The sequence below is a fragment of the Lutra lutra genome, chromosome 16 (assembly GCF_902655055.1).
Source record: "Lutra lutra chromosome 16, mLutLut1.2, whole genome shotgun sequence".
Taxonomy (NCBI): domain Eukaryota; kingdom Metazoa; phylum Chordata; class Mammalia; order Carnivora; family Mustelidae; genus Lutra; species Lutra lutra.
The window spans coordinates 36,290,316-36,310,073 of NC_062293.1; the positions used below are offsets into that span (position 1 = coordinate 36,290,316).

Genomic DNA, 19,758 nt, shown 5'->3' on the forward strand with positions numbered 1-19,758 from the left:
CATGATAAGCACACTGCCTCAGTGTCTTTTAGAGGCTGGAGTAGCTAGAATTCTCCAGGTTCAAAGATCACCCTCAGGTTCATTTATTCCACAAACATTACATGCCAGGAGGGGCAGGGTTCTGCCCAGAGGAGCAGCCCAGGCTGGAAGCTGCCCTAGCCACTTTCAGACTCTCCATCCCCGTCCCCCCTCAGCCAGAGTGGCAGCAGCCATTACCTGTTTAGCTGGAGCTGGATGAACTTCCCAAAGCGACTGCTGTTGTTATTCCTCAGGGTGCACGCATTCCCTACAGATCACACCTAGGTTCATACCACTCCCCCAGTGTGACCGGGTTCTCGTGGGCCGGGATGAGGGCACGTCCCTATCCTCAAGTCACCTAACAGCCCCTTTATGGGTTTCCATGTCATAGGGGACAGGACTAGGGAATGGGCACTTGGGCTTCAGCAAATGTGTTTCAGGAGGGTTAGAGCTTCTTGGCAACGAACTGGAATGAGCAAGCCTAGGTGGTCAGGGACTATATTCTTTGAAGAGAAAGGGCCAAAACCAACAAGCTGTCACTACTGAGTTAGACAACATCTAGGTACAACAGACTTATCTCCGCTCTGCCTCGGGACAGCTGTGGGCCCAGCCAGACGCACCTAGGCTCAAGTCACAACATGGACACTCACTGATGAGCACTCTTAGACAAGTTCCCTTCTCTGAACCCTCAGGAAACCATACGTAAGAACAGGATTTGAACAAGGTGAGCCACAAGGTCCTCTCTGGCACACTGTTACATCTGCCTAGGCCAGAGGAGGGGGTGACTCTAACGGAAGGAGCCCAAGGGCACCTGGAGGTTGCGGGTCCAAGGCAGTGAGTGATACTCTCATCCTCCAACTCCCAGAGATGGACTCAAAGCACTACCCCTCTCCTTGGGAGATGGCAAATCCCAGGGGAAATAGAATCAAGGTACTATGCAGAGGACACCAAGCTCACCAAAAGCTTCCATGACAGGGTTGGAGTTCAAGATTCGCTGTTCAATCCGCTCTGCAATCTTGTGGCTTTCCTGGGATGTGGGTGAGGCAGCCACCACAGCGTAGAACTTCATCAGGCAGCGGGACGTCCATGTCTGTGGCAGAAAAAACCCTTTGGAGCCGTCTCCATGTCCCTCCCACTGTACCTCAGGATATGGGGCCCACCAGAGCCCTCTTCTCCATCAGGCACGGTGCTGACCAAATGGGGGAATGCTGAATTCAACTGTGTCCTTGGGCAAGGCAATTCCCCCATCTGTGAAATGGGGAGTTGCTCACTTCTGCTGCTCCTAGTTCCAGAGGACACCTTTAAGAAACGAAGGAAGCCAGGAGAAGGGACAACCGACCTTGACCTGGGCAGGCTACTCAGTGTCTCTGAGGGCTCACAGCTAAAACTGACCATTCTATGACAGGTACTGAGCTAATATGGATGCTTTCTGTGCATTTTTTTTTTCCTTTTAAAGATTTTATTTATTTCACAGAAGGAGATGGCGAGAGAGGGAACACAGCAGAGGGGACCCGGAGAGGGAGAAGCAGGCTCTGCTGAGTAGGGAGCCTGATGCAGGGCTCAATCTCACAACCTTTGAGATCACAACCTGAGCTGAAACTGAGAGTCAATGCCTAACCAAATGAGCCACCCAGGCCCCCGCAAAATGAGTTTTCTTTTAGAGATAAAAAATATCACATCCCCAATGCTCTTTACTCCTTTGTATCAATCCAAATATTCACATGGTTTCATATTCCTTTGGCCTAAAGAACTTTAATGTTTCTTGTAGTATAGGCCTATTGGCAATGAATTCCTTCAACTTTTGTCTGAACGTCTTTATTTCATTTCCATTTTTTAAAAATTTTAAAAATTTTTTTAAAGTAATCTTAAAGTAAAATTTTAAAGTAAAATATTTTAAAGTAAAGCTCAGCGTGGGGCTTGAACTCACAACTCTGAGATCAAGAGTTGTATGCTCCACTGACAAGCCAGCAGGGCATCCCTTGTTTTACATTTTTTTTTTTTTAAAGATTTTATTTATTTGTCAGAGAAAGAGGAGAGCGAGCGAGCACAGGCAGACAGACTGGCAGGCAGAGGCAGAGGGAGAAGCAGGCTCCCCGCCAAACAAGGAGCCCGATGTGGGACTCGATCCCAGGACGCTGGGATCACGACCTGAGCCGAAGGCAGCTGCTTAACCAACTGAGCCACCCAGGCGTCCCTTGTTTTACATTTTTTAAGATATTTTGGTATTTTTCCTCGTAACAGAATTCTAGGTTGATAAATATTTTATCTTAAAAAAACAAAACAAAACGAAACAAACCCCAACCCCAACTTTCTTATTTATTAAGTAATCTCTATATGCCCAATGTGGGGCTCAAACTCATAACCCTGAGATCAAGAGTTGCATGCTCTACTGAGCCAGCCAGGTGCCCCAACAGATATTTTCTTTCAGCACTTTTTTCTTTCCGCACTTTAAAGATGTTGCTACTACCTTTGGGCCTGCAGTTTTTTTGCTTGTTTTTGTTTTAAAGATTGACTGACTTATTTTTTGAGCAAGAGTAAGAGAGAGCATGAGCAGGATGGGCAGAGGGAAGGAAAGAGAATCTGAAGCAGATTCTGTGCTGAGTGTGGAGCCCGACGCAGGGCTTGATCCCACCACCCTGACATCATGACCTGTACTGGAATCAAGAGTCAGATGCTCAACTGACTGTGCCACCCAGGCATCCCTGGGCTTGCAGTTTTTGAAAGATGCCCATTGTCACTCTTATTTTTGTTCCTCTTTCCATAATATTTCTTTTTTTCTGGTTCCCATAAAAGTTTGCTCCTTATGTTTGGTTTCCAGCAATTTGTTTTCTTTGTATTCATCTGCTTTTGCTTTTTGAACTTCTTGGATCTGTGCTTGTCATCTTTTGTTCATTGTGTAAGATATAACCTCTGACCCATATGTTCTCTTTCTCCTGGTGCACCAAGAACAACTATGGTAGACCATGGGCTACCGTACCACAGCTCTCAGATGTGCTTCTCTCTGTTTCTCAATTTGAATTATTTCTATTGATTTACTCTCAAATTCACTGATGGATTCATCTGCAAGTCTGGTCTGTAGATAAGCATGAAACAATTATTCATTATACTTTCACTTTTTATCGTTTTCATTTAACTCTTTATAGTTTCCATATCTCTGCTAAAGAATCTTTTCTGGAGCCTGACAAGCTTATGAGAAAAGTTGTGGACATTCAGGGTCCCACAGGTTTCAAAAGCTACCTATAGTGAGGTTCCCTGGTTGACAATCCTATCTATAAACATGAAGATTCTAATCAGTTGCTTAATGAAGCATTTAATGCCTTATTCTTAAATATGAACAGAAACTTAGTGATCATCAACTATTTGATAAATCTCTTTTATACAAAGGACAAATATCACAACAAATGAAGGAAAAGGAACTAGAAGGAAACAAAGTCAATGCAAGGAGCAGAAAACAAAATCATGAAGTATCCTCAAAAATAAGATACTGAGGGGTACCTGGGTGGCTCAGAGGGTTAAGCCTCTGCCTTCGGCTCAGGTTATGATCTCAGGGTCCTGGGATTGAGCCCTGCATCGGGCTCTCTGCTCAGCACGGAGCCTGTTCCCCCCCACCCTCTGCCTGCCTCTCTGCCTACCTGTGATCTCTCTCTGTGTCAAATAAATTAAAAAAAAAAAAAAAATACTTGGGGCGCCTGAGTGGCTCAGTGGGTTAAGCCTCTGCCTTCAGCTCGGGTCATGGTCTCAGGGTCCTGGGATCGAGCCCCGCATCCAGTTCTCTGCTCGGCAGGGAGGCTGCTTCCCCCTTCTCTCTCTGCCTGCCTCTCTGCCTACTTGTGATCTGTCAAATAAATAAATAAAATCTTAAAAAAAAAAAATACTGATCTGTGAAATAAGACCAGGATGGTGGGGCAGTAGGGAATAATATTCAGAGAACAAGAGGAACTCTCAGAATTAACCTTTTTTTCACAAAAATCCAAAAAATTGGAAGGTAGAGAATATCTCCCAGAAGGTAAAACAAAAATATTAAGAGACAGAAGAATAAGTGAGAAAAATAAGAATATTAGATAATTAATCAAACTTCTTTCTAACAGGAGATCCAAAAAGAGAAAGCAGAAGGGAGGAAATTATTAAATTATTAGCTGTAATACAAATTTCCCCCAACAAAAGAACAGGTTAAAAAAATCCACACAAAATATCCAGCTCAGCAAATGAAACAAAACAAAACAACCATACCAAGACACAGCTCTGTTTTAATACCTATGAATAATAATTAAGACTGTAAAAGCTTTTGAAAAACAAAACAAAACAAAACACAAATCACCATTATGGATTGGGACTCTCGATCACAACACTCAAAAAACAGAGAAGGAAAAAAAACCTTATAAATTTGGAAAGAAAATGGTCTCCAACCTGGAATTATAAAATCCAGCCAACATATAAAATTTGAGGCAAAATAAACATTTTCAGAGGTGCAACAACTCAAAAATCTGCCCACACGTACCTTTTCCAAGAAGCTACTAAAGAACGTGCCCCATAAAAACAAGGCCGTTAAGAAGCTGAAGCCATGGGCTCCAGCAACAGTTTTTTGGGGGGCAGGGGGTTTGTCATAGGACAAAGGGCAATTGGGGGATCCCGGAGTGAGGCAGAGAAGCTCCCAAGTAATAACTGTGTGGCAACACCCACTGACAGCCACCAGTCCAGGTGGGAGCCAGAGATCTGGGACCTCTGGGAAGAACATCACCAAGAAAAAAAAAGGATCTGATATTCTGGCCAGTGGACAGGTGTTATGCAGCTTTGGTGATAGGTTTAGTAATAACTTAATAATAGGTATACAGAAACTAAACAAGTGAAAAACACAGGGCAATTATGAAGTAGAGGGAAAGTAAAATTATACAAGAAAGGATAGTTTATTATACTGCTTTGCTATAAGCAATATATACATGGCTGTAATACTGCATATTAACTAGAAATCGTAACATTTATGTATCTGGGGGCAGAGAAATAGGGCTAAATCCTCATCATACCTGAAAATGAACAATAAGGTAAAAAACTGAAAACTTAATAAAAGGATGTTGTTTAGAAATATGGATGCGGGGTGCCTGGGTGGCTCAGTGGGTTAAGCCTCTGCCTTCGGCTCAGGTCATGATCTCAGGGTCCTGGGATAGAGCCCCACATCAGGTTCTCTGCTCAGTGGGGAGCCCACTTCCCCCTCTCTCTCAGACTGCCTCTCTGCCTACTTGTGATCTCTCTCTGTGTCAAATAAATAAATAAAATCTTAAAAAAAAAGAAAGAAAGAAAGAAAGAAAGAAATACTGACGCAAATGCCCAAATAAACTGCTAGAAGATATGAACGTTGTTGCCTCTGGAAGAGAGTGATAGTCTTTGTAGTATGGGTAGGGCTACTGTTTTTTTTTTTTTTTTTTTTTTTTTAAATTTATTTATTTGACAGAGAGATCACAAGTACGCAGAGCAACAGGCAGAGAGAGGGGGAAAGCAGGCTCCCTGTTGAGCAGAGAGCCTGATTCGGGGCTCGATCCCAGGACCCTGAGATCATGACCTGGGCCGAAGGCAGAGGCTTAACCCATTGAGCCACCCAGGTGCCCCTACTGTTTTTCTTTGTAAGCCTTGCGGTATTGCTTGATTTTTGAACTATGTAATTATGCTACTACTTATTAAAAATGAGCTTAAAAAAAAAATACAGACCCAGCAAAAGACCATAGCGGCTGGTCAATAAAGTTACTGAGCTCCGGTGGCATGGGTTTCAGGCCAGGTCCGCCTCTGCTCCCCAGAGCAATTCTGGAGGACGATGGGCTTCCTCTACAAGCTGGGTATGAGCCACTGCACTGGCCACTTTGAAAGAGCTCTTGAAGATCTTCTCCACACCCAAGTCCAAACTGTTATCCCTGCAGCTTACTATTTTCACCTGTTTCCTTGTCTTTCCCAGTGAACTAAGAACCCCCTGGAAGCCGTATATTGCATTTTTCATCTCTGTTCCTTCCTCTGTCACTCTTTAGTGGCTAGCCACGGCCTAGAAGCTGGCAGGTGCTCAGTGCTCAGCAATTCTCTCACATTAAGTATAGGCAGAGGCAGTTTCTGATCTAAAAAATGCCTTGTGGGGCGCCTGGGTGGCTCAGCGGGTTAAGCCGCTGCCTCCGGCTCAGGTCATGATCTCAGGGTCCTGGGATCGAGCCCCGCATCGGGCTCTCTGCTCAGCGGAGAACCTGCTTCCTCCTCTCTCTCTGCCTGCCTCTCTGCCTGCTTGTGATCTCTCTGTCAAATAAATAAATAAAAAATCTTAAAAAAAAAAAAAAAAATCCCTTGTGATGGTAAAAGCGCTGTGGAAAGGGTGGGGTGGCTGGGTAAGCCTTGGCAAAAAGGTGGCGAGGCCTGGCTTGGTGGCCTCCTCTGACCAGCTGTGCAACTCCTGAACCAGCCCTGTGTAGCATTCTGTCTCACCTGTTGTGGTTTGGGCACCCAGGGAGCCACATGACTAAATCAAATGATTCTGTCCTTCCCCACAGCTGGCCCAATGCACTGTCCTTGCCATCATGGCCAACCCATGTAGTGGGTGGACTACTCCATTAAACCTTTTCCCACCAGTAACCCCAGGTACTTCTAGAGTGCTGCCACGTGCCAAGTGTGCCTCCAAGTGCCTATGTGCACTGGTCCATTTAACTCTCGTAGGAGTCCCATGATTTTCAAGTTGGTTCTATCCCTGTCATGTTACAAATCAAAGAACTGAGGTTTGCAGAACCTCTTAACCATATTCTGGAATCCCCAACAGCTGACTTTTGTTTCCAGTGGTGTCAGAGCTGAGACCTTTGAGGAGAAAAATGTAAGACTGAGAGAAAAAGTATCTCACCCAGGGTTACGTGGAAGAGCCTGGACTAAAACGCTGTGTCTTGACTTCCTGCCCAGTGCTTGCTTACCACTGCATGCTGAGTCCCTGCTTTAGCCAGCCTATCTGGGAATGACTAGGCAGCAAACGACTCCACAAGGAATGACCTCCTTCTTCTCTGCCCACCCCACCAGTCAAAAAGTTGACAGGGTAAGAAAGAGGCCCTCCTACCTTTCCAGCACCACTCTCTCCGCTGACAATGATAGATTGGTTGACTGGCTCAATCAGGCTCTTGACATTCCTGTAGGTCTGTTCACCCACAGTGAAGATGTGGGGCTTCAGTTTCTAAAACATCAAGGGGGGAGAGGTCACATAAGGGAACGCCTGTCTCCAAGGAGAGGTTGATCAAATGACGGCTGAGAGGGGAGGCTGCCAACAGCAGCGCCAGGTTTCCTCTAGAAAAATCTCTTGGATATAACAGTGTTAGACCCAACTGTGGGACCCTACGATGGCTGTATCCACTCACCTTCTCTTAGTATGGAAGCAGCGCTGGCCTTGACCAGTCTATAACCGTAACACTTTGTCCTCCCATTTTATCTTACCTTAAGTCTTATTCTGCTGCTTATTATTTTATGTTACTGTACTCTGCAGCATGCAAAGAACTTTCCTACAAGTTACTGCCTAAAAAACCTATCCATTAGTTGGATAGCTAATCCTACTTTATGGACGAGAAATCCGAGGTTTGGAGGTGTTAAATAACCTTCCCAAGGCCACTCAGCAAGTAATTGTAACCATGTGACTTGAATTTCAAGGCCACTATTCTTCTTTCCATCTACAAATACTAATTATCCTCAATGTGCTAGGCATTAAACTGGGCACTGGGGAAACAGGAAACCATGACATAGCTTTTGCCTTTGAAGAGGCTCTCAGTGAGATATGGGCTCTCAGGGAAGACTTAGACACTTAACCATGCATGAGCTTCTGGGGGGTCAGGCCATCTGCACAATGCCTAGCCAGCCCAGCATGGCCCACCCAGCAATCATCATCTACCCACAGATTCCTGGAGAGAAGGCACTGCTGTGGATAGTGACAGAGCCTTCCCTCTCTGCACCTGCCTCTGCCCCAGCCTCCTCTTCCCTGAACTGTTAAAAGCCTCCAACTGTTCTCCCTATATCTTTTTTTTTCTTTTTGAAGATTTTACTTATTTATTGGATGGACAGAGATCACAAGTAGGCAGAGAGGCAGGCAGAGAGAGAGGAGGAAGCAGGCTCTCCGATGAGCAGAGAGCCCAATGCGGGGCTCGATCCCAGGACCCTGGGATCATGACCTGAGCCGAAGGCAGAGGCTTTAACCCACTGAGCCACCCAGGCGCCCCTGTTCTCCCTATATCTTGTTTCACCTTTCTGAACTTGACTCCCCCAGCTTCCAGAGTAATTATCCCCATGGCGGGCTCCAGTCAGTCCCTCCACCCCTGGGGGAGCAGCACCGTGGATATATTCCACCTGCTGTGCTGCCTCAGACCCTTCCCAGCAGCCCTGGATTGTCTCATCTTCCCATCTCATCTGCTGTCTCTCTCCTTGACAGCACCCTTCCTGCCAGCAAGTTTGCTCTTCCCTCTCTCTGAGGATATTATGCACTTAAACACCAGCTGGCTTATTTGCTGCCTGCTCCAACTCCAACCCCACCAGAAGTTATTCCTCTCATTCTTCTTGGAGGAGAGGAACAAGTGCTGAATTTTCTAGGGCCCTCCTTATTATACATAATTTTATTCTCCCCCCCCAAAAAGGTTCATTAAATACACAAATATACCTTCATAAATCTGTCCCTATTAATGTCACAAACAAGAAAAAAAAATCCATTATCCTATCTTTTTATTTTAGGTTCCAAACTCAGTTAAACAAATATTTATTTATATCTCATTTTGCACCTGTCCTGTATCCAGAATTCTTCAATCCCTTGGTGGGCAGGGCCGTGGCACCAGCAGACTCTGAATGACCTCATGGCTGGTGAATAGATGGATAATGATGGGGAAGCTGCAAGGAGGCCTAGGGGATATGGCGGAGCCCTGAGGCCCAGGATGTGGCTAAGTCTTACCTGGGGCTGAGGAGCAGCGTGGTACTCTCTCATCAGTGCTGGTGAGTAGAGCTGAGGGACAGGCTTGAAGGGGTTCAGAGCGACCAGGGTGCAGCCAGCATTGGTGTAGAACGTGTCTGCTGCATACCGAGCCTGCAAACACCTCAAGACTGAGGCAGAGGCACCTTTAGCAAACTCTGGCTCAAATACAGACACAACTGCCCACACAAACACTGGCCTAACAGTGCTACTAGCAATTAGCCAAGTGCCTTTAGATCCCAGCAGCTCCCTGATGAATAGGTACAAGATCTAATTAAGATGAGCCCCAAATCTGGAGCAAAGTCTGCCCTGGGGAGTCTGTGCGCAGCTGCCAGGCAGAGGTCTGGAGCAGCCTATCTGGCTCGAGGTCCTGCCTGCCTTGGTTTGGCCAGGGAAAGCTGTGCGGACTACCCACATCATCTCCACGCTCTTGGAGACTGCACCTTTTTTAAGATTTTATTTTTTTTTTTAAAGATTTTATTTATTTATTTGACAGAGAGAGATCACAAGTAGACAGAGAGGCAGGCAGAGAGAGAGAGAGAGGGAAGCAGGCTCCCTGCCGAGCAGAGAGCCCGATGCGGGCCTCGATCCCAGGACCCTGAGATCATGACCTGAGCCGAAGGCAGCGGCTTAACCCACTGAGCCACCCAGGCGCCCTAAGATTTTATTTTTAAGTAATCTCTACACCCAACATGAGGCTCAAACCCACAGGCCCAAGATCAAGAGCGGCACGCTCCACCAACTGAGCCAGGCAAGCACCAAGGGCTGGCTTTGGAGACGGCATTGTCGAGGAGAGGGAGGCCCATACCTGTCTCCAGTGTCACAGGATTCACCTTGGTGAGGTCATCTAGCTGGTGCAGCGGGGCTTCCCCGCTCAGGAACTCCTGCAGGTCTTCTCTGAGAGACTCCCCACCTTGGGCACCAGAGCCTGAACTGTGACCATTAACCTGAGAAGCCATGAGAAGAGGGCCATGAAAGCTGGGACTGAGACCAGCTGGCAGTAATATAGGGGTGAGGGCCTGAAGAAAGAGAACAGGCTTCTACTACCATAATCTGGTTAGATTAAAATTTCAGTTCTGCCACATACTGACTATGAGCCTGGTTAAGTTACTTAACTTCTCTGAGCCACAGCTTCTTTATTTGTAAATAAAGGAAAATAAAACCAGTTTGCAGGGCTACTGGACAGAAAAATAAAGAGACACCTAAAGCACTTAGTGCCTGGCACAGTGTGTACTCAGTAAACGAAAAAATGCTATCCCCTCTCCTCTGAATGAGTGCCAGCTTTCAGGCTTGCCAGCCAGCAGCCTTACTGGGCCTGGTAGGGGTGAGGACCAAGGTGGGGACTGCTATACGGGATCACAAACCACCCCTCCCCCAGGAAAGAACCATGGTTTGGGCGTTTTTTGAAAGAGAACATTTACCATGTGATGAAAAACCAGCTGTGAGGTAGTCCCATGCCTTCATCACCTGGCTCTCTGGGCTTAAATTTAGCCTGGCTATTTAGTTAGCTTCCTCTGCCCTGGGTCCACCTGACAGGGAGCCTGACTTGGAAGTTGGATGAGGTTAAGAATAGGCACCAAGGGGAAAAGGCTGTTTCTCTTTCGCCCTTTCCGATCCTTGATGCCAACACTTTCCACATGTTTCTTCTTTCCATACTTCTCATTTTTCCTCTTATCTCTCTGGAGACTGCAGTGAAGATGGGGTGGGGAGTAGAAGACAGTAGTACCCGGATGAAATCTACTTTTGGAGAAGGGAATCCATAATATGACTGGGTAGGTTTCAATGAGATTAGTGAATCTGAAAAGTTCGAAGTTCCCAAGGTGGGAAGTGTCATTTGAGAGGCCCAGCAACAAGTTTCTTTCCAAAGATGTTGCCTGTTCTCTGAATGTAGGTCCACCATAATTCACAAGGCAGGCTCTTGGCCTCCAGGATAAATGCTGAGGTTAGACCATGGCTGGAACCATGTAAATCACTCTATTCTGGGGATGGGGCGGGGGATCACAAGCCAAGCCATATTTTAAGATCAGCTCTGATCCAACCAGTTAGGTAGCTGAGTATAACAGTCATATAAGAGCCTAGACCTTAAAGCTAGATTTTCTGGATCTGAATTCTGATTCTACCACTTACTAGTTGCATAATGTTATATAAATTACTTAAGCTCTCTGTGCTTCAGTTTTTCTCATCTATAAAATGGGAATGCTAAATAGCACCTACGTCAGACCCTAATAAGCACATCAAGTATTTAGAGAAGGTACCTGGTATATGCACCCAAAGTTAGCTATTATTCTTTTAAAAACAGCTCTTCTTTAATTAGGCAATGATATATCAAGGCCTGAAAAGCACACACCTCTTTAGCCCGCAATTCTTTTAGAAAATGATGTTATGTAAAGGCCATAGGAATATTCAGTATATATTGAGCTATCTATAATGGTAAAAAAATTGAAAACAACTCACATGTCCTAATGGTGGACAATTTATAGTATATCCTTACAAAGGAATAAAGCAGGTTACAAAAAAGTATGATAGCTTCAAACATTTTAAAAATATATACTTAGGGGAAAAAAGGATATTTTCTAAAATGTTATCTCTGGGTAGTATTCTTACAGGTAATTTTAATGTTCTTGTTGCTTATATTTTCCACATTGCTTATGGTGAATGTGACCTTGAATAAGTCACATAACCTCTCTGACCTTTATCTCCAAAATGGGGATATAGTAGCTCTCTATATGTAACACTGTAACTTACCTGAGGACTAAACAAAATTATTCATGTAAAATGCTTAGACTAGTACCTACTACTTAGGTGGGGCTCAACACAGAGCAGCTGCCAGTATGGTTATGATGAACATTACTGCTTTTTTAAAAAGAAAAAAAAAAAAAAAAAAAAAAAAAAAAAAGTTAAACACAAAAAAGCCCAGAGCAGACAATTGTCCTGCCAGCTTCTCCTCAGTCTCAAGCTCATTTCATAAGACAAAAGTCTGGAAGATGATCAAGCAGTAGTGTCTACCAGGGCTGGCTTGAGGCTGGCTAGCTTTCCACCTGGTCATCCTAATAAGTCTCAGGCACTTACCTGCCTAGGACTCCACCAGACTGTGAGCTCCTGGAGAGCAGGTATCACCTTAGACATCTGCCTCAGCCCAGTGCCTGGCCACATTTTGTAAATAAAAATGCAGCAACTGGGGCGCCTGGGTGGCTCAGTGGTTAAAGCCTCTGCCTTCGGCTCAGGTCATGATCCCGGGGTCCTGGGATCAAGCCCTGCATCGGGCTCTCTGCTCAGCAGGGAGCCTGCCTCCTCCTCTCTCTCTCTCTCTCTCTCTCTGCCGGCCTCTCTGCCTACTTGTGATCTATCTGTCAAATAAATAAATAAATAAATCTTTAAAAAAAAATGCAGCAAATATCTATCTACTGGCATTCTCTTTGGAGCGAGAGCTGCATGAGAAGGATGATACGGATAGGAGATGGGTGATTTGGACTCCTGAAGGCCTGGAGCCACAGCAGAATTTTTAGAGAGGCAGAGGCCTGGCGTAAGGGCCACAACAGCAACCCCTTACCATGTGCTTCATGATCCATTCATCAGACTCCTGTATTTCCATGCAGGTATCTTCACCCACATTTTGCACTGACACCTCTGCTTGGACTGCTTACTTTCCTTCTCCACCTAGCTAATTCCTACATATTCTTTAAGGTTCAGCTTCAAAGAATACCGCCTCTTGGAAGCCTCAGGCCTTCACTGTACCTCAACAGTTCAGGCTGGCAGGGACATCTCTTAGGACTCCCTCCTTGGTTCAGGCTTGTGAAGTCACCAAAGTACTCCAAGGAGTCCCCTCCCCATCCCCTCTTACCCGTCCCATCTTACTCATCCCAGAAAAAAGGGCTAAAGACCACAATAAGAGAGATTCAAATTAGGTATCAGGAAAAGCCTCTCAATGACAGGTGAAAGGCACCGGAGTGACTAGGTCAAGAGCGAGAAGAAGAAAGACCTTTAAGGGATCTTTCCCTTCCTTCCAGGTCAGGGTAAGTAGAAACGTCATTCAGCCACCTAACTGACAGATGGGAAGTGCCTTAGATGCTTCAGGGCCTAGGTTACCTAAGGGTGAGGTTTTACCTGTTGGAGCATCCTGCCTCAGTGTGGTCAGCCAGGGTTCTGGGTCATAGGCACGAGGAGTGCTAGCCACCTGGTCATGGAGGCACAGGTTGGAACATAGATCCAGCAAAAGGCTCAGTTCTGGAGGAATCTGAGATGAGTCACCTCAGAGCCTATGACATGAGAGAGAAGACAAGGGCCAAACACGAGTGAGGGTTTCTTCAGGGTGACTCACTCATGATCCTCCCACCAAGCAAGGGGAATCAAAACAAGAATCAAGGCGAGCCTGGGCAGAGAGGGAAAGTCTGTCCTATCCCCTGACAATTAGGGAACAGGGGAAACTTTTATGAGAGCCTCCAGGGGCTCCCCAGGCTCTTCAGGGCTAGTTTTACTACAGAGGTTTGGGGTGGGGCTGCATATGTTCTGAATCAATGCTGTGGAGGATGGAGACACTGGGAGACAGAGAAGTCTCATGCCCTACCCTCTCCAGTAAACAGAAAAATCCTATTTTTGTATAGCGAGTAATTGATAGACCAGGGAGGCTGAAGTCAATTCTTGATGCTCTAGGAAAGCAGTTGTGTGGGAGCAAAATCATAGCTCATTCACAGGAAAGCCACTGATCACCTTCCTGGCCCACCTTCATCCTTCATCTTGAAAATGGAGGTAGTAAAATTGACCTCACAAGGAGTAGTTGTGAAGGTCAATGATGTCATGGAGTATAAATCTGAAATTCAGTCAGAGGGGGAATATTGTTATTACTAGTAAGGACTACGGAGGATGGATAATCCATTTGGGGACACTAATCAGGTAGAACAGTCCAGTGTCAACTTTAAAAAATGCAAAGATTTCAGAGGAGGAAAATCTGAGAAGGGGGTATTGTGAGGCTATACCGAGGCCAATCTCTGAAAAATCTGTTAAGAGACCCTAAGACTTAGAATTTCCCAGGCATTACACCTCCCTGGCAAGGAGGGATGAGGATGAGGGATGTCTGTAATGGAATGACCCTGGCAGAGACTTGTTTGAGGCTCTGAATATATCTAGCATGTGAAAGACTTCAGGGATAGGGACTTCATACAAGCTGGAAAAAAGGGCAGAGAAGAGCATAAGGAATGTGTTGGGCATATTCACCTTGGACATTGACCATATGGGGACATGACCATATAACGGACAGCCATGGAGAGGGCAACCAGAGAGTCAAGGAGAACAAAGCTCCCTCAACTTGAAGCTCATTTTAAAAGAGAGGATTAGGGGGAGCATAATAGGTTGTGGAGTTAGAAATCAAAGCCCACAACTCCTGCAAGACAGATCACAAGAGCTCTCTAAGCCTTATTCCGTTTACTCTTTTGCAAAAAGGAATACTAATAGCTACACCTCAGAATACCGAGGTAAGGATCAATTGGGCTAGTACCTCAGAGAACGCTTTGCAAATGTTGGTTTTGATGATGCAGCCTCCGTACCCAGCCAGAGTCAAGTCAGATTAGAGCGGTTTTCTCCAGTTCTCCCAGCTTCGCGGTTACCAACCAAGAATTTCTGGAAAGGGTGTGACCACTGTGGGCAGAAAGGAGATGGTAACATGCAGATGAAACTCCGAGTCAGGGCAAGAGACAACCTGATCACTAGCTCCTCCTCCTCCCCAGCCAGTTCGTGCTCGGCTTGGAGGACAGTGGGAGGGCGAGTGAGAAGAGCTGGGTAAGGGTCCCGGGAACCCAGCTGGACCCGCCTCCGGGTTCCCAGCGGGAACCAGGACTCCCTCTTTGGACGAGGTGCCCGCTGGGACTAGGGCTGGGATGCCGCTCCGGAAGCACCTGGTACGGGGAGAGTGTGTCCTTCCCAGGAAGGTGGATGTGACCCCAGCCAAGGGCGCGGCTGCCCTGACGCTTATCCGGGCCAGCAGCCCCTTCCCCAGTCCCTAGGAGTGAGAAAATAAGGGCAGGAGACGGGACTCGGCCTCCCAGCTGAAACCTTTTCCCGACCCCGGACCGCCGCCTGCCACCAAGGTGGAGAGGTGGAATGGGGACCCTGAAAGTTTCTTTTTCTAGGCAAGGGCCAAGAGCTGGGCTGCCCCCTGCTGAGATACTAGACAGTCAAAAAGGAAATGAGAAAGGGTAGGCAAAGGCGCTTTGGAAAAAGGAGAGGAAAATGCCCCCCGTTCCTCAGCGCTCCGGGGGCAGACCGGCCTCCTCGCCCTTTCGGGCTCGCGAAGCGCTTCGGACTTGGGCTGGGGGTGACACTCACCAGTCCCACGGCCCGAGCCGCCGAGTGCGTGGCCCTCGCCAGGCGCGACTGGAAAGGCAGGCTGGGAGAGACGGCGGGAAGAGCCCGGGGAAGGGAGGGAAGAAGAGAGGGCGGGAGTGAGCTGGGGAGGAGAGGAAGCCGGGACAGCCAAAGCGCACCGGCCGGCCGTCGCTCGGGCCCAGTGGCCGGGAGCCAGCCGGCTCCTCCCCCCGGGGCGGGGCGCGCACTGGGCTCCGGGCGCACGTGGCCCGCTCTGGACGCCGGGGTCGGAATTAGGGGCTGCAGCTGGGGCAAAGTATTTCGAGAACGTGGGGTAAGATGAGGTTGAGACGCTGGCCTCCCGTATTCCCGTGGGAGAGGCGCGGGAGGCGGGGCCTCCAGGGTCTCACAGGGCCTGGGGTCCTTCGGTAGAGGACGCCGTGGTCGAACACTGAGCCGGGTCCCCTGACCCCACCATTCTGAGAGACTCGTCGTGAGGTTCGAGGGGCCGCGGTGAAGCGCGTGACACGCCTGCTCCGGGCTGCTCTGACGGACCTGGGCGCGGCAAGCCCACCACAGGCAAGAATTGGCATGCGGAGCCTGAGCGTTTGGGAAACTGGATCGGGTCCTGGCAGGGGTGCGCGCGTGCGCAGAATCCGCCGGCCCGGAAGCGCAGACTGCCCCATGTCGGCCGGAAGCGCGGCTCGGGAGGCGGAAGCGGGTTGCTCTGGCATGGCTCTGCGGCTGCGGTGGGAGTCGTGCAGCCCGGCCCAAGTAGACGGCCGGCCACCGGGGCGCCGGAACATCGAAGGCACGTGAGGTGTAAGGGACGGCGCGGCTGTGGCGCGTGTCCGTCAGGAAAAAGACTCCTTTATTTCTAAAAGCCAGAGGATTCTGATCGGTTTGTTACCCTGTGAAATTATCGCTGGCTCAGGCCGTCAGGCACGCATGCATCCATTTGTTCTACGTGGTTCTGGTTTAGTCAACAAACGTGTTCTTTCTGTGTGCCCCTTTAAAGACTTTGAAATATGAGAGAGGTGTTTTACAGCTCTTTGAAACCACGAATACTAGCGTGTGCTCTACACCCAGGCCTTTCCTGGACGTTCGCCCCCTTTCTGAGGATTAGCATCCACTCTACCCATCTCCACCCTAACCTGAAAGCATTACTGTGAATGAGGTAGGGAGCAGCCCGGGGCTCAGGATGTCACTGGAGGTCTAGTATTTTGTACTGGAGGCAGTGGGTTCAGAGAGGATTTTCACACAAACCAAGGTCTCCCAACTCCAGCGTGTACTTAAGTATCTTCTTTCTCCCTGTCCTCTTCTGATTTGACTTGAAGTCATTAGTTTTGTTTGCATTACAAAATTTTAATAGCATATTACATGTTTGTAATAGAAATTCGTTTCTGACTCTGATTCCATTTTCAGGATTTATATCCCAAAGTAACTTTCTTTGTGAGTCTGCCTTATATAGAGAATAGCTACAGCTCATTAACCAGTAATTTCATACTATTGGCATGACATTCCTAGCCTTTTTAAAAGATTTTATTTATTTATTTATTTTGAGGATTTTATTTCTTTATTTGACAGAGATCACAAGTAGGCAGAGAGGCAGGCAGAGAGGAGGAAGCAGGCTCCCCGCTGAGCAGAGAGCCCGATGACCAGGACCCTGGGATCATGACCTGAGCCGAAGGCAGAGGCTTTGACCCACTGAGCCACCCAGGTGCCCCAAGATTTTATTTACCTGAGAGAGAGCACAGAGGGAGAAGCAGACTCCCTGCTGAGCGAGAGCCCCAACTAAGCTACCCAGGGGCCCCTCCTTTTTTCTTTTTCTAAAGATGTATTTATTTACTTGAGAGAGTGAGAGCACTAGTTGGAGAGGGAGAGAGAATTTCAGACTCTGGGTTGAGCACAGAGCCAGTGGTGGGGCTTAATCTCAGCAGGACATGAATTGAAACCAAGAGTCGGATGCATAACCGAATGTGCCACCAAGGTACCCTGACATTCTTATCCTGTGTTAGGCTTCTTCCCACAATCCTTGGAAGGGGAATCACAAATTCTAGTTCCTGCCCTGATTTGAAATCATTAGGCCTAAAGTTCTGCTCTGAAATCTAGGAATAAAAGTAAAATCGGGCCCCTGGGTGGGGCAGGTGTTTAAGCACCAGACTCTTGGTTTCAGCTCAGGTCATGATCTCAGGATCTTAAAGTCGAGCCTCCTGTCAGTCTCTGAGCTTAGTGAGGAGTGTGCTTAAGTTTCTCTCTCCCTCTGCTCCTACCTGCACACACGTACGGGCTAATAAATCTTTAAAAAAAGTAAAATCAAGTCCTCTACATATATATGCCTATTCCAGAAGAACATTGCTTTTCCAATGCATCCCTTTGCTCTTATTTTCACAGGAAGAAGAAAAAATGTCTCAAAAGCACATGAAGGAAGCTTTTGTCAGTAACCACAATGGAACCAGCGTGCTGGAAGTCACCCAGGGCCTATGCTTACCTGCATTCTGTATCCTGTGCAGAGGGCTCCTGATCATTCTCTCACAGCACTTGTGTTCTTCACATACCTGGAGAACTAGATTCTTCACTGACTTTGTTTTCCTAATAGTTCCCCTGGTGGCCACTTTGACCATTTTGTCTTCATTTGTCCTCCTTGAGCACCTTGCTGTAATTATCCTTGGGGCAGGGCTATTCTATCAAATATACTGCAGGAGAACTTGCTGTGCCAGAATGCCTGTCCAGAAAATACTTGAAAAATTCTTGAAAATTGGTCTAGAATCAGAATACGTTCCAGCCATCTCTTGTTTCCGTGTAATTAACAGTGCATTTACTGCTATTGCCATTTTGGCTGTGGACTTCCCACTTTTCCCCAGAAGATTTGCCAAAACTGAGCTCTATGGGACAGGAGCAATGGATTTTGGAGTAGGAGGTTTTATTTTTGGGACTGCAATGGTTTGTCCAGAGGTTAGGAGAAAATACACTGACGGGTCCAGATTTTATTATCTTACAAAGTCATTGTACTCTGTTTGGCCACTAGTCTTCCTAGGAGTCGGACGATTAGTCATTATAAAATCCATAGGCTATCAGGAACATTTAACTGAGTATGGAGTTCACTGGAACTTTTTTTTTACCTTAATAGTTGTGAAACTGTTAACATCACTGCTTTTAATTATTTTTCCTCTAAATAAATCCTGGATTGTGGCCATCAGCATTATTGTGTTATACCAGCTAGCCCTTGACTTTACCCCACTGAAAAGGTTAATTTTGTATGGCACTGATGGCAGTGGCACAAGGATTGGTTTATTAAATGCCAACCGAGAAGGAATAATCTCTACCTTGGGGTATGTGGCAATTCATATGGCTGGTGTGCAAACAGGGTCATATATGCTTAAAAAAAGATCACATGTCAAAGACTGGGTAAAAGGAACATACCACATTCTGCTGACAGCTATTAGCCTCTTCATATCTCTTTACATAGTTCAGGTAAATGTAGAAGTAGTATCTCGGAGAATGGCCAATTTAGCTTTTTGTATTTGGATAATTGCTTCTAGCCTGATACTTCTTAGTAGTTTATTACTGTGTGACATAATTTTGAGTTTTGCCAAATTTCTAATTAAAGGGGCTATAGTACCATGTTCTTGGAAACCAATCCAGTTATCTGCCACAAATAATAAACATTCAGAATCTCTAGTCTCTGAAGCTGAAAGAAAGGAACCCAGTCTTTGTTTAATCACAGCTATGAACAGAAACCAGTTAATTTTTTTCTTGCTGTCAAATATAACTACTGGTTTGATCAACCTGTTAGTAGATACATTACACAGCAGTACCTTGTGGGCCTTAATTGTGCTCAATCTCTATATGTTCACTAACTGTTTAATTATATATGTGTTACACTTGCAAGATAAAACTATAAAATTTTGGTGACCAATGTGGGTACAAAGTATCTGTGTTACAAAAATATTACTTTAATGAGGGAGAATATTAAATGTGAAGAAAATGGGCTTTTGGCAACCCAGTGTTAAACATATTATAGAACTGAGTTTCAATCCTCCATAATAGTAGTGATGCTTACTGTTATAGTGTATCGTAACACCATATAATTTTAAAGAAACTGTAGTCATGACACTGAAAGATTAAAGGGTGGTGGGGAGGAGGAGATTCACTCTCCATCTTAGATCACAAACCATTCTGTATTTTTTTATTGTATGACTTCTATAATAAAATTTACATTAAAACATCTCAGTGTGATCACGAAATTGTCAACTTCTTAATTTTTTATTTTTTTTAAATATTTTATTTATTAGAGCACAAGCAGGGGGAACAGCAAGCAGAAGGAGAGGGAGAAGCAGGCCTCCTGCTGAGCAGGAAGCCTGAGGCAGGGCTTGATCCCAAACCCTGGGATAATGACCCAAACCAAAGGCGGACACTCAACCAACTGAACCACCCAGACACCCCTGTCAACACTTATTTACTGCTCAATTTAACCTTTTAAAAAAGCCCAAGTA

At 46.4% G+C, this 19,758-nt stretch overlaps 2 protein-coding genes across 15 annotated transcripts in view; one reads left to right on the forward strand and one right to left on the reverse strand.

Moving 5' to 3' along the window:
* Positions 1–15,428, reverse strand: part of MYO19 (myosin XIX) — a 32,775-nt gene extending 17,347 nt beyond the window's left edge. Inside the window, exons 1-8 of one of the 6 annotated variants that reach the window (XR_007123261.1) lie at positions 15,284–15,428; positions 14,457–14,596; positions 13,070–13,221; positions 9,774–9,912; positions 8,948–9,096; positions 7,085–7,198; positions 976–1,108; positions 217–286 (exon numbers count right to left, since the gene is read on the reverse strand). Coding sequence is in view for 5 of the 6 variants with exons in the window: in XM_047706137.1 (XP_047562093.1) it covers positions 217–286; positions 976–1,108; positions 7,085–7,198; positions 8,948–9,096; positions 9,774–9,912; positions 13,070–13,081 (617 nt within the window). In the remaining variant the exon portion in view is untranslated. Of the gene's footprint in view, positions 1–216; positions 287–975; positions 1,109–7,084; positions 7,199–8,947; positions 9,097–9,773; positions 9,925–13,069; positions 13,222–14,456; positions 14,597–14,853; positions 15,172–15,283 lie in introns of those variants that run through there. The other 5 variants (XM_047706137.1, XM_047706138.1, XM_047706141.1 and 2 more) reach the window with 5 other exon arrangements.
* PIGW (phosphatidylinositol glycan anchor biosynthesis class W) lies at positions 14,834–19,492 on the forward strand. Of its 9 annotated transcripts, XM_047706147.1 has the most exons (3): positions 15,578–15,596; positions 15,695–15,841; positions 17,657–19,492. In XM_047706147.1, exon 3 carries the CDS (start codon positions 17,669–17,671, stop codon positions 19,175–19,177), a length of 1,509 nt encoding a protein of 502 aa, XP_047562103.1. In that variant the 5' UTR covers positions 15,578–15,596; positions 15,695–15,841; positions 17,657–17,668; the 3' UTR covers positions 19,178–19,492. The 9 variants fall into 9 exon arrangements, with proteins under 9 accessions (XP_047562099.1, XP_047562107.1, XP_047562100.1 ...); XM_047706143.1 differs by lacking the exons at positions 15,578–15,596; positions 15,695–15,841 and adding an exon at positions 14,834–14,856; XM_047706151.1 differs by lacking the exon at positions 15,695–15,841 and having other exon boundaries at positions 15,512–15,596.
* The last annotated feature ends 266 nt before the right edge of the window (positions 19,493–19,758 follow it).

What these genes read in the sequence shown, in the direction of transcription:
- PIGW (XM_047706143.1), top strand. Translation starts at nt 14,836, where the DNA reads ATGCCGCTCCGGAAGCACCTG. An exon ending in TGCCGCTCCGGAAGCACCTG is followed by an intron (nt 14,857 to 17,656) that starts GTACGGGGAGAG and finishes TTATTTTCACAG; the next exon opens with GAAGAAGAAAAAATGTCTCA.